This window comes from Nerophis ophidion, unplaced genomic scaffold, assembly GCF_033978795.1.
Source record: "Nerophis ophidion isolate RoL-2023_Sa unplaced genomic scaffold, RoL_Noph_v1.0 HiC_scaffold_34, whole genome shotgun sequence".
In the NCBI taxonomy this organism is placed as follows: Eukaryota; Metazoa; Chordata; class Actinopteri; order Syngnathiformes; family Syngnathidae; genus Nerophis; species Nerophis ophidion.
In genome coordinates, this window is record NW_026906956.1 from 552,575 (window position 1) to 566,105 (window position 13,531).

The window sequence follows — 13,531 nt, forward strand, 5'->3', positions numbered from 1 at the left end:
GGATGGTTAGAGAGGACCTCCCATTGGCTCCATTGCAAGTGGACTTTTATTTATATTTATGAGTTAGAATTAGGGCTGGGCAATATATGGAATATACTCCATATATCGTGGGTTTCAATCAATCAATCAATGTTTATTTATATAGCCCCAAATCACAAATGTCTCAAAGGACTGCACAAATCATTACGACTACAACATCCTCGGAAGAACCCACAAAAGGGCAAGGAAAACTCACACCCAGTGGGCAGGGAGAATTCACATCCAGTGGGACGCCAGTGACAATGCTGACTATGAGAAACCTTGGAGAGGACCTCAGATGTGGGCAACCCCCCCCCCCCTCTAGGGGACCGAAAGCAATGGATGTGGAGCGGGTCTAACATGATACTGTGAAAGTTCAATCCATAGTGGCTCCAACACAGCCGCGAGAGTTCAGTTCAAGCGGATCCAAGACAGCGAGAGTCCCGTCCACAGGAAACCATCTCAAGCGGATCAGCAGCGTAGAGATGTCCCCAACCGATACAGGCGAGCGGTCCATCCTGGGTCCCGACGAGCGGTCCATCCTGGGTCTCGACTCTGGACAGCCAGTACTTCATCCATGGTCATCGGACCGGACCCCCTCCACAAGGGAGGGGGGGACATAGGAGAAAGAAAGGAAGCGGCAGATCAACTGGTCTAAAAAGGAGGTCTATTTAAAGGCTAGAGTATACAGATGAGTTTTAAGGTGAGAACTAAATGCTTCTACTGAGGTAGCATCTCGAACTGTTACCGGGAGGGCATTCCAGAGTACTGGAGCCCGAACGGAAAACGCTCTATAGCCCGCAGACTTTTTTTGGGCTCTAGGAATCACTAATAAGCCGGAGTCTTTTGAACGCAGATTTCTTGCCGGGACATATGGTACAATACAATCGGCAAGATTGGCTGGAGCTAGACCGTGTAGTATTTTATACCTAAGTAGTAAAACCTTAAAGTCACATCTTAAGTGCACAGGAAGCCAGTGCAGGTGAGCCAGTATAGGTATATATGTATGTATATATGTATATAAAGGTATATACAGTATAGGTATATATGTATGTATATATGTATATAAAGGTATATACAGTACAGGCGTAATGTGATCAAACTTTCTTGTTCTTGTCAAAAGTCTAGCAGCCGCATTTTGTACCAACTGTAATCTTTTAATGCTAGACATGGGGAGACCCCAAAATAATACGTTACAGTAATCGAGACGAGATGTAACAAACGCATGGATAATGATCTCGGCGTCTTTAGTGGACAAAATGGAGCGAATTTTAGCGATATTACGGAGATGAAAGAAGGCCGTTTTTGTAACGCTTTTAATGTGTGACTCAAAGGAGAGAGTTGGGTCGAAGATAATACCCAGATTCTTTACAGAGTCACCTTGTTTTATTATTTGGTTGTCAAATGTTAAAGTTGTATTATTAAATAGAGGTCGGTGTCTAGCAGGACCGATAATCAGCATTTCCGTTTTTTTGGCATTAAGTTGCGAAAAGTTAGCGGACATCCATTGTTTGATTTCATTAAGACACGCTTCCAACTGACTACAGTCCGGCGTGTTGGTCAGCTTTAGGGGCATGTAAAGTTGGGTGTCATCAGCATAACAGTGAAAGCTAATACCGTATTTGCGTATGACGTCACCCAGCGGCAGCATGTAGATGCTGAAGAGTACAGGGCCAAGGACCGAACCCTGGGGAACTCCACACGTTACCTTAACATAGTCCGAGGTCACACTGTTATGGGAGACGCACTGCATCCTATCAGTAAGATAAGAGTTAAACCATGACAGGGCTGAGTCTGACATACCAATTCGTGTTTTGATACGCTCTAATAAAATATTATGATCGACAGTATCGAAAGCAGCGCTAAGATCGAGGAGCAGCAACATAGATGACGCATCAGAGTCCATCGTTAGCAATAGATCATTAGTCAATTTTGCGAGGGCTGTCTCCGTCGAGTGATTTGCCCTGAAACCGGATTGAAAGGTTTCACATAGATTGTTAAACGCTAAGTGTTCATTTAGCTGCTCTGTAACAATTTTTTCGAGGATTTTCGAAATAAAGGGAAGGTGAGACACCGGCCGGTAGTTTACCATGAGGTCAGGATCGAGGTTAGGTCTTTTAAGGAGAGGATGAATAACCGCTTTTTTGAATGCAACGGGAACAGTGCCCGAGGAAAGTGATAAGTTTATAATATTTAGCACTGATGGACCTAATAATACAAAAAGCTCCTTGATAAGTTTCCCAGGAAGTGGGTCAAGTAAACATGTTGTTTGTTTTATTCCATTTACACGTTGTAACAATCCTTCTAATGTTATTTCATCAAAACGAGAGAAACTATTTTGGATATTTGCAGTATCCGCCGTATATACAATCGTATCTGTGTTACTATAACCGCGTTGTAGCTGGGACGCATTGTCTTTAATCTCCTTTCTAATAAGTTCAATTTTCTTATTAAAGAACTTCATAAAGTCATCTGCCGAATGGGTGGAGCTACTGGAAGGAGTCCCTTGTTGGGTTAGCGATGCTACTGTACTAAACAAAAATTTTGGATCGTTTTTATTAATGCGGATGAGATTTGAGTAATAATTAGTTTTAGCTAAGGTAAGCATGCGTTTATAAGTTATTAAACTATCACTCCATGCTTGATGGTGCACCTCAAGTTTAGTCGTGCGCCATTTGCGTTCCAGCTTTCTACATAATAATTTCTGAGCTCTAGTTTCTTCAGTAAACCATGGCGTACGCCTTTTTGGAGCCTTTTTTAACTTCAGCGGTGCTATGTTATCAATGGTTTCGCGCAGGGCGTTGTTAAAGTTGTTAGTGAGGTTATCAATAGAGCCCACATACTTTGGGAACGGTGCCATTACCGAGGGCAGTAGGTCAGCAAGAGTCGTCGTTGTGGCAGCCTTAATGTTGCGGCTGCCACATTATAATTATATTATCGGCGTGCGTCACTAGATCAGCAACAAACTCTGAGAATTCACTAATAAAGTCCGAATAGAGCCCTGGGGGGCGGTAGATAACGGCCAGGCACAGAGGCAGAGGTGTGGCAGACTTCATAGAAAGCACCTCAAACGATTTATATTTATTATTTAAGTTAGGACTAAAGTTAAAGTTTTCGTTGTATATTAGTGCGACCCCCCCTCCCCTTTTGAGGTGACGGGCAATATGCGCATTCGTATAGTTAGGAGGGGAGGCCTCATTTATCGCAAAAAAGTCGTCTGGTTTAAGCCAGGTTTCGCTAAGACCGATGACGTTAAGGTTGTTGTCTCTAATGACCTCATTGACTAATAACGTTTTGGGAGACAAAGATCTGATGTTTAGAAAGCCCATATTATAGGTAGTGGGCTGTTTTAAGGAGTTGTTGATAAAATTATCCGTAGTAGCAATATTAATAATGTTGCGTTTATTATGCCCAGTGTACTTAAAATAATTACGACCATATCTAGGAATTGATATGACGGGAATTTTCAGATTGTCTACTTGGCGCTGCGATAAACTGAACGCATCATAATTTGCCACCTCAGTAGAACGCATGTCTAACTCTGACGTAGTCATAGACACAGTAGAAAGAACATTTTGTGAGTTGTGTATTATTCTACGAAAATTGCTATGTGTACAGGGATCATCCAGCCTGGCGCTGGCTAGTTCTAACTTAACTGACTCCATACCCAGGCTAGCAGGCTCTGTAATTGCCTGTGACCGGGCTTGCTCTAGTGCAGTTAGTCAATTGTGGCTCAATGCAAAGTCTATGTTCCGAGACAAGAGGATAGCGCCTTCCTGGTTAGGGTGAAGGCCGTTTCTCCTCAGCAAGCCAGGTTTGCCCCAGAAAGAGGGCCAATTATCAATAAACGTAAATCCCTGTTGTCTGCAGAAGCTATCCAGCCACTTGTTAAGAGAGACTAATCTGCTATATCTCTCATCATTGCCTCTCCCAGGCAGGGGGCCAGAGACAATTACTCGATGCCTGGACATCTTTGTCTCTGTGCGATATAGAAAATTACTATATTGTTAGTATTGGAGTATAGATTCTCACGCAGTTGCTTTTAGCTGCGGGCATTACACTACATCCTCTTCTCACTCCTTGTCTCTCCTTCTCACAGAGACATAAAACAAGCGCACCTTCTCACATACGTCACATACTGTCGCGCGTGCAACGTCATACGCTCTCGCAGAGCAGACAGGTAGGTAGCGGCATGGTAAGGTTAGCTGTGGTGCTAACGGTGTGGTGCGAGTGGTAATACGTGTGAAAGAAGGTGCTAATCTGGTAACAAATGAAGGAAAATTTAATTCCAAAGAAAAACAGCAGGGAGTCCATCGTCTGGCGGTGGTTTGGCTTCAAGCGGGAAGATGTTGAACAGACAACCATAATATGTCAAGTATGCGGCAAACGCGTTGCTCCAAAAAGTAGCAGCACTGCTAATGTGTAGCATCATTTGAAAATAATGAGGAGTGCTTAGAAATCTGCATGTCAACATCTCAGTTTGGTGCCACACCCACAAAATGCCCAAGCAACCTGCGGAGAGGCGGAGCCGGCAGTCCGACAGTGAGGCAGGGCACACCCGTTGCAAGATGGCAGCGAGGAGGCTTAGACGGCGAGCATGCGGCGAGGCGGAACGCGCCAAGATTGACGCCGCAAATATTATCAGGTGAGTAGATCGCCCAGCTGGGCACGATTAAACAATCCTGTCGCATTGTGTCAAAGGGCGGCAGCCGTGGTCGTGAGGGGAAGAGGCGAAGAGAAGTGAAGGAGCTTGAGGGAATCTGACGCTGAGCGCGAGAGACTGAGAGCACAAGGAAGAAGACGACGCACAAAGCTGAAAAGCCGGGGCGGACGAGCGAGCAGGGAACGGAAAGGCTGAAAAGCAAAAGACGTTCTTAATGAAAAATAAAGAAGTCTAAACCTGCTTGACAGGATTTCCTTCCTTGGTGGTACGTGGAACCCGCATGACAGCAAGCAACTGTCACACAGTCATTTCCACATCAACACCATATGACAAAAATAGTCAACAACAGAAGGAGATAACGTCCGTAGGAACCTACCACATAGTGAAGGACATACACTATTTGATTTCTTATTATGCAGCTCATTTTTATTTGACACTTATTGAAATATCTTGTGTGACATCATGCACAAAAGTGCACTTTATTTGTTTCAAACTATTGTAGTGGTGTTCTGTACAAAAAGTGCACTGTAATTGAGTGTTTTGATATGTCATCTTAGTGACATCATGCACAAAAGTGCACTAATAGCTTGTTTTAAAATGTCTCTGACAATCTTGCACTTTCTGTTTGGAAATGACATGAATGTTTGTGCCACTGTTTAATAACTGTTTAATAAATACACTTTTGCTAATTTGACTTAGTTGTGGTTTCCCTCTCTGCATGAAAGTTTAAAAGTAGCATATATGAATGCAGTATGAAGAAGAATGTTTGAATGTAGACACATAGAATCATCATACTGCTGTGATTATATGCATCAAGTGTTCATTCAAGGCTAAGGCAAAATATCCACATATATATGCTGTATCGTGATGTGGACTAAAAATATTGAGATATTAAAAAAAGGCCATATCGCCCAGCCCAGTTAGAATGTGATTTTTTGTGTGTAAATATATCAACCGTTGTGTCTTTCATAATGATTGTGAAAAATAGAAAAAATCCCCCAAAAAGTGTGGTTCCCCTCTATATTCAAATGATTATATTCAAGACTTGAAGTGTATGAGCATGAAGTGATGAAGCCTACTTGGATGAGAGGACAAAGGTCTTGTAAGACAAAGTGAAGAGTCCAGTTGTGATGGATTGAATGCCCTGAGAATAAAATGTTGTGCTTACTTGGACTGTGATGAAGCTGTGAGGACTCAGGTGGTTTGTCTTCATGCTCTTCAGTCTTCACAGAGACAACAGTCAGTGGAAACTTGCTGACATCAGCCTCCTCCTGCCCTACAGGACACTCTCCCTCCTGACTCATCCACACTTCCTCCTCTTCCTCTTTCATGTGGGGGGGGCTGTGGATCCTCCTCTTCCTCTTTAATATGGGGTTGCTGCTGGACGTCTGTTGGGTAAATAAGTCAATACGATAAAGAGAGAATAGAAATAGTTTTGGACTGACACTGTTAACGTGTTAATGAGTTCTTTTGTGTGTTGTGTTAAAAGTGTGTAGTTAATAAAAACACAAGAAAGACTTCCTTTTGTCCCAGCCTCTAAAATGACTTCAAAAGTGGTACAGTGAGTAAAAGAAACAGGCTAGGAAATTTGAGGGGGGGCAATTTGAAAAGTCCTAAGAACTAATCAGCATTGATCAAGGCGTTCTTAATTCATAATCTAACCATGAAGTGCTTTGACAGGCTGGTCAAAGGTCACATCACCTCTACCCAACCCCCCTTCACTTTGCATTTCCAAGTGTTTCACCAAGGATAATAATAATAAGACTAATAATGGATTAGATTTATGCAGCGCTTTTACTCAAAGCGCTTCACAGAGAAGTGAGAATCCAGCATTCACTCACTCCATGTTCACACGAGGTGGTGGTAAGGGATGCCATAACCACCGCAGTACACCTGTCCCCGCAACACCTGGGGGAAAAAAATGACCACATTGGTCCAGATGCTGTTTGTGGATTTCAGTTTGGACTACAATACCATAATCCCACAGCTCCTGATCAACAAAATGGACTCACTAGGACTGAAACACCCCTGCAAAACTAAATAAAGGACTTTTTAATTATTTGTACGGAGAGGCAATAACAGATCAGACAGCATTATGCTGAGCACAGCCTCTCCACAGGGCTGTGTGCTCAGCCCCTTACTTGTTACATCCTGATGACCCATGACTGTTGTGCTCAGTACAACACAAACCACTTAGTTAGGTATGTGGAAGACACAACAGTGGTGGGTCTCATACATGACGACAAGGAGAAGCACTACAGAGAGGAGGTGGAACTTTTTGCTGACGGGCAGCAGCAGGGTTTCTACAAGTACCAGCAAATATAATGTTTCTGTCTATTAATTAATGCCATTTTTAATACCACTTCAAAAAATCAATTCCCATGTCCAACCACATATGATTATACTTAGTTTAAAACACCCTGTCTTAAGCATAGAGTGCAAAAACACATGTTTCCCGGCTGTGTTTTGTATGGTACTCAATTGTAATACACTTTTCCACCAGTCGTGGCAGTATTGACAACCTCAAACAAACAGAAGAAGTCATAGAGAAGTTCTGACAAAAGTGGTGAAACTGTTTTTTATGTGCACTTTAAATTTGTCGGCAATTTAGTTAAGAAACGTATTAACTATTAGTTGATGTATTTTAGCAGAACATGATTGTATCCAGTATATGGGTCAAATGCAGAGGACATATTTCGCCACACCTAGTAGGTGTGTGACAATCATTGCTACTTTAACTTTAAATATATATGTGTTTATATATATATATTTATGTGTGTTTATATATATATATATATATATATATATATATATATATATATATATATATATATATATATATATATATATATATATATATATATAAATAAACACACATAAATATATATATATAAACACACATATATATATATATATATATATGTGTGTTTATATATATATATATATAAACACACATAAATATATATATATAAACACATATATATATATATATATATATATATATGTGTTTATATATATATATTTATGTGTGTTTATATACATATATTTATGTGTGTTTTTATATATATATATATATATATATATATATATATATATAAAGCACTATAAGAGCACTGACACACTTCTGCCAAAAGATTTGGGAAACAAAGCAGTGGCCCCAAAAATTGACCCCCCTCCCTAAGAAAGAGAAATCAAGGCAGTGCCAAAATTACAGAACCATCAGCCTCATTTGTCACGCTAGCAAAGTAATGCCAGTTACAGTTGAGTTTAGAATAGTTTTGTTGTCTTCACAAGTCTCCCGCTCTCTTGTTTTTTTTCCTCTTATCCGGCCGATCCTATTTGGGCACACGGAAACAACCGGAAAGAACCAAAGTATAAACTGTATAAACCAAGGGTGTCAAACGTACTGCCCGCGGGCCAGATTAGGCCCATGAATAGGTTTTATCCGGCCCGCGGAATGAGTTTGCTAAACATAAAAATGAGCCGAAATTTTTTAATGAAAGAAACGGCTGTTCTGAATGCGTCCACTAGATGTCACAATAAAAATTCTGTGTATCTTTGTAGATCAGGGGTCGGCAACCCGCTCTCGCATGCTGGTTCTTTGATCACTCTGATGTGGCTAAGCTGTGTACTTGCCGACCCTCAAAATTTTTCCCGGAGGTTGTCCGGATTGCAGTACCTTTCCCAGAAATATCCCTGGGCTAACATTCTCCGGTTTACACCCGCATAATTGTTTTGAGGGCGTGTCATGGTGACAATGCTTTTAACGATCTTTAAAACATTTCGTCGCGCCCGCCTTCACGCCATGCTATCTGCGTGCCGGCAGGTCACATGTAGCATGTGACCCCTGATAGCACACATCATCGACTGCAAGGCATACTTGGTCAACAGCCACACAGGTTACACTGATGGTTGTGGTATAAATAACTTTAACACTCTTACTAATATGCGCCACACTGTGAACCCACACCAAACAAAAATGACAAACACATTTCGGGAGAACAGCCGCACTGTAACACAACATGAACACAACAGAACTAATACCCAGAATCTTATGCATCACTGACTCTTCCGGGTGGATTATACCCTACTTACCAACCTTGAGACCTCCAATTTCGGGAGGTGGGGGGCGTGGTTGGGGGGCGGGGTGTGGTTAAGAGTCAACTATTTAATATATATATATATATATATATATATATATATATACATACATAAATATATAAAAAATACTTGATGTGGAGAGGGGCGTGACGCATGCGTTCCCTGCGGGTGGGGTATGTGCAGGGGCCGGCCACGAAGCGGCAACAGGTGAGTGGATACCTCAGCTGGAATGAGTTATCTAATCACCAGTTCCTTTATTTGGCAGCCCTGGAGACCATGAGGGAGGAAGGAGGCAGAGAGCTGCACAGCAGGAGGAGAACTGTTGTGTGGGAGCTGAAAAGCAGAAGTCCAACTGTTGTGTGGAAAAGGAAAATAAAACTGTGTGAAACTCTGAAGCTGGCAGTGGTGATCCTGTCGGTGGTGTCAGAGAGAAGAAGTCTAGCAAAGCTCCTAGAATGTAGAATATATGTAGAATAAATGTATATTTTTCATATATCATATATGTAATATATTATATATATTATTTTTTATTATAATTGTTAAGCGGTAGAAAATGGATGGATGGATGGATGTTTATTGTGAGTGAACTGTGGAGCTGAATTTCTCCCGGGGATCAATAAAGTACATTCTATTCTATGTACAGTAGATTGCAGTATTGCCTGTTTAAGAGTGTCACAACATTGCTTTACGGCAGACGAACAGCTTTACGGTAGACGAAAACGTGACTGCTGTTGTGGTGTGTTATTACCGCGCTAGGAGGACGTTAATGAAACTGCCTAACAATAAACCCACATAAGAAACCAAGAACTCGCCCTCCATCATTCTGCAGTTATAACATCATTGGACAGACACGATCTTTATAGTGTGGGAAAGTGGACGTGAAAACAGGCTGTCGACGCGGAGGGGGCGTGGCTTCCAGCTCCGCCTGAATTTGTCCTGGGAGGTTTTCGGGAGAGGCGCTGAATTTCGGGGGCCTCCCGGAAAATCCGAGAGGGTTGGCAAGTATGGATTATGTCCCCCCCCCCCTGTGCGTCGGTTGAGGTAGGCGGGGTTGGGGGGGGTGTATAATCTACCCGGAACAGTCAGTGATGCATAGTATTCTGGGTATTTGTTTGGTTGTGTTCATGTTGTGTTACACTGCAGATGTTCTCCGGATGTCATTCTTCTTTGGTGTGGGTTCACAGTGTGGCGCATATTAGTAAGAGTGTTAAAGTTGTTTAAACGGGTACCGTCGGTGTGACCTGGATGGCTGTTGAACAAGTATGCACTGCAGACACATCAACATGCGACTGGGCTGGTAAGCTGTTAGCACAGGTTGTAGGGGCCATTAAAGATACCACCATCATAGCATGCCCTTATTATTGTTGTCAGGGGGAAAACCAGCCGACATTCACGAGAATAGATGCTCTGAAATTCAACAGTCTCCCGGGAGAATTAGGAGGGTTGGCTAGTGTGATGCCGTCAAGCGGCATTCATATAAATCTTGCAGGTCGCACTAACGTTACATTTTCATATTAAGGTGCGGGCCGCGTGTCTGAGACCTCTGGTTTATACATAACACAAAGCAAAAAAAAACCTCTGTTTGCAGTGTTATTTCATTTAAAATTCCAAATGAGTTTTGTGGCTCCCATTGTTTTTTTATTTTGTGAAAGGGGTCAAAATGGGACTTTGAGTGGTAAAGGTTGCCGACCCCTGTTGTAGATGATGCTACATATGGGAAAAAAACAAACAAACACAATGTGAATGCAGCAGTCGAGGAAAATTAGCAGACTACATAAATAACATCCTGTAATTTGATGTTGATATTTTATTATCTTGATAGATTGAGAATAAACACCAATGAGTGGACTGATGAACATGATCAAATAATTTATTCAGAAAGTATAAATAACGACTAGAGATGTCCGATAATGGCTTTTTTGCCGGTATCCGATATTCCGATATTGTCCAACTCTTAATTACCCATTCCGATATCAACCGATACCGATATATACAGTTGTGTAATTAACACATTATTATGCCTAATTTTGTTGTGAAATCTGAAGTTGTCCCCACTTGGGAGTAGACTTTTCTCCATGTGGCCCCCCATCTAAAATGAGTTTGACACCCGTGGTATGAACAAAACAAATACAACATGTGTTACATGAAAATGACAGTGAACTGATCTAATAACATCTAAATAAGAAGTCCTGCACATCATACTGTAAATGACTTTCTCGGGTTGTATTGTATACCAGTATTAGTATAGTACCGCGATACTAATGAATCATATTTGGTACGATACCGCCTCGAAAAAGTACCGGTCCCCCCTTGTCCCCCGTCGTCATGCCGTGTCATTGCTGGTTTACGGGCAGAGGAGCATGTTCGGCAGCGCACACACACACAGCACTTACAAGCAGACATAGTGTGTAAACAGAGAAAGGGGAATGGACGCATTTTGGTCTAAAACTAACAATAAAGGTAAAGTTATAACTGTAACACCCCGAGGAAGAGGTGCTTTAAGACATTGCAAGCTAGCTAGCAGCTAAAGCCCATTCTGCAGTCGACAATATTTTAGCTACTTCTAAATCACTAATCGTCGCCTCCATGGCGACAAATAAAGTAAGTTTCTTACAAGTATTATCATCACTGCAGGATGAGGAATAGCTAAACATGCTTTACTACACACTGTAGGAAGATACAATAGCTCACCAGAGTCACAATGTAAACAAAGGATCACCACCTTATCGTGGTGGGGCACTTTGCGTGTCTCCATGACCCCTAGAGCTATGTCGGCTGGAGTCTTGTACTCCTGGCAGGGTTACCCAAGTCGAACAGGTCGAAGGGTAGAGGCCAGACTAAGAGTGATCCCGAAGACCTCAACGGTGGAGCAGGCAGAAGATGGTAGCAGCGAGAAGCACCACAATGGCTGTAAAAGTGGATGAAGGCTAAGGGAGCACACCCCGACAGAAAAGCAAGCTGGTGGCGGCAAGCTTTGAGGCGGTTTCCCAAAAACCTGGATTCCGGCAGCTTCCTGCAGCTGTAAGAAGATGCCGGTCGTCTAGGGTCTCCCTTGCCAATGGAACGATCTTCTTACAATCAAGGTAGTGGCGTTGGGAAAAGCGCACCCTTCATGCCACTCTAAAAACCATCATTGCGCAGGTATCTTCTTTACCTGAGTCTCCGACCCCAAAAGTCTGACGGCGATGGAGCGTCCAGTAACGGGGGCAGGTTTGAATGAGCTGGAAGCTCTTAGCTGGAACTCTGCACGTCAGCGGCACAGGACAACGGTCGTTAGCAGCTGGGATTGAGTGGTTGCTGTTTCCGGCAGACTCCTGTGCGTCTGAGCAGCCCCTATTTAGGGACCGCACTGCTCACCCCAATTGGGGGAAGGCCTAGAAAAGGTGGCCTAAAGATTGCCCACTCAACACAGTACCCGGGCAGGAAACCGCACCTGTCGGGACATTCCATTACGCGGTCGAAATACAAAGATTATACCATTTAGAATTGCAGCATGGAACATAAGGACACTCCTGGATGCCAGTCCGGACAGACCACAGCGCAGAACAGCACTTGTTGCCAGCGAACTAAAGCCCTACAATGTGGATGTGGCAGCACTCAGTGAGACCCGATTCCTCGAGGAAGGCTCACTCAATGAAGTAGGAGAGGGTTATACATTATTTTGGAAAGGATACCCCATGGGCGGACCACACCTTCACGGAGTTGGTTTTGCAATCAAGAACAGCCTTCTGCTCAAGCTCACAGAATCACCAGTGGGTGTCAGTGAAAGGCTCATGACTCTTCGCATCCCCCTTGCAAAATGCAGACATGTCACTTTGGTAAGTGCCTATGCACCAACTCTGCCATCCAATGATGAAGAGAAGGATTGCTTCTACAAGGCACTCGATGACATCTTCAGTCACATCCCGAGGAGTGACAAAACCATGCTGCTTGGTGATTTCAATGCAAGAGTCGGAAAGAACACGCAAAACTGGAATGGTGTGACAGGCGCCCACGGCATTGGAAAAGTCAACCCCAGTGGCAGGAGACTCCTTAGTCTCTGTGCGGAACACAATCTTACCATCACAAACACCATCTTCCAACAAAAGAACAAATATAAGGCATCCTGGATGCATCCCAGGTCCAAACACTGGCACCTGATCGACTTTGCGTTCGTGAAGAGGGCTGACCTCAAGGACGTGCTCATTACAAGAGCTATGCGAGGGGCAGACTGCTGGACCGACCACCGCATGATTCTGACAAAGGTCAGAATGCATGTTCGGCCCCTAACACGTCACGGTGCACCTAAGAGGAAAACACTCAACTGTGCCAGACTCTCCAGCGGCGACACCCGTGACAACTTCCGTCGCTCCCTAGCTGAGAAGCTGGCAGACATTGAGCCGCTGATCACCCCAGAGTCTGGGATGGATGAGAAGTGGACCTCCCTATCCACCATCCTCTTTGACACTTCAGCCCAAGTCATTGGTTTCAAAGCTAAGAAACACCAGGACTGGTTTGACCAGAATGCTGGAGAGATCTCCACCCTCCTGTACAGAATGCACAAGGCACACAGAGCCACCCTGAACAACCCACAATCCCAATTCCATAAAAGGCAATGGCAAGCCCTTTGTTCTGAGGCCCAAACAACTCTCAGAAAACTGAAAGATGATTGGTGGATCTCAAAGGCCAATGAAATCCAGTCTCACGCTGATAGAAATGATATGCACAGTTTCTTTGATGCAGTGAAAACCATCTACGGCCCCAGAAACT

The 13,531-nt window shown here is 43.3% G+C and overlaps 1 protein-coding gene across 1 annotated transcript in view; it reads right to left on the reverse strand.

Moving 5' to 3' along the window:
* The window catches only part of LOC133546607 (oocyte zinc finger protein XlCOF8.4-like), a 462,363-nt gene extending 455,805 nt beyond the window's left edge, over positions 1-6,558 (reverse strand). Inside the window, exons 1-2 of the mRNA XM_061892391.1 lie at positions 6,523-6,558; positions 5,850-6,069 (exon numbers count right to left, since the gene is read on the reverse strand). Coding sequence (XP_061748375.1) covers positions 5,850-6,069; positions 6,523-6,558 — 256 coding nt within the window. The remainder of the gene's footprint in view (positions 1-5,849; positions 6,070-6,522) is intronic.
* Positions 6,559-13,531: the final 6,973 nt, after the last annotated feature.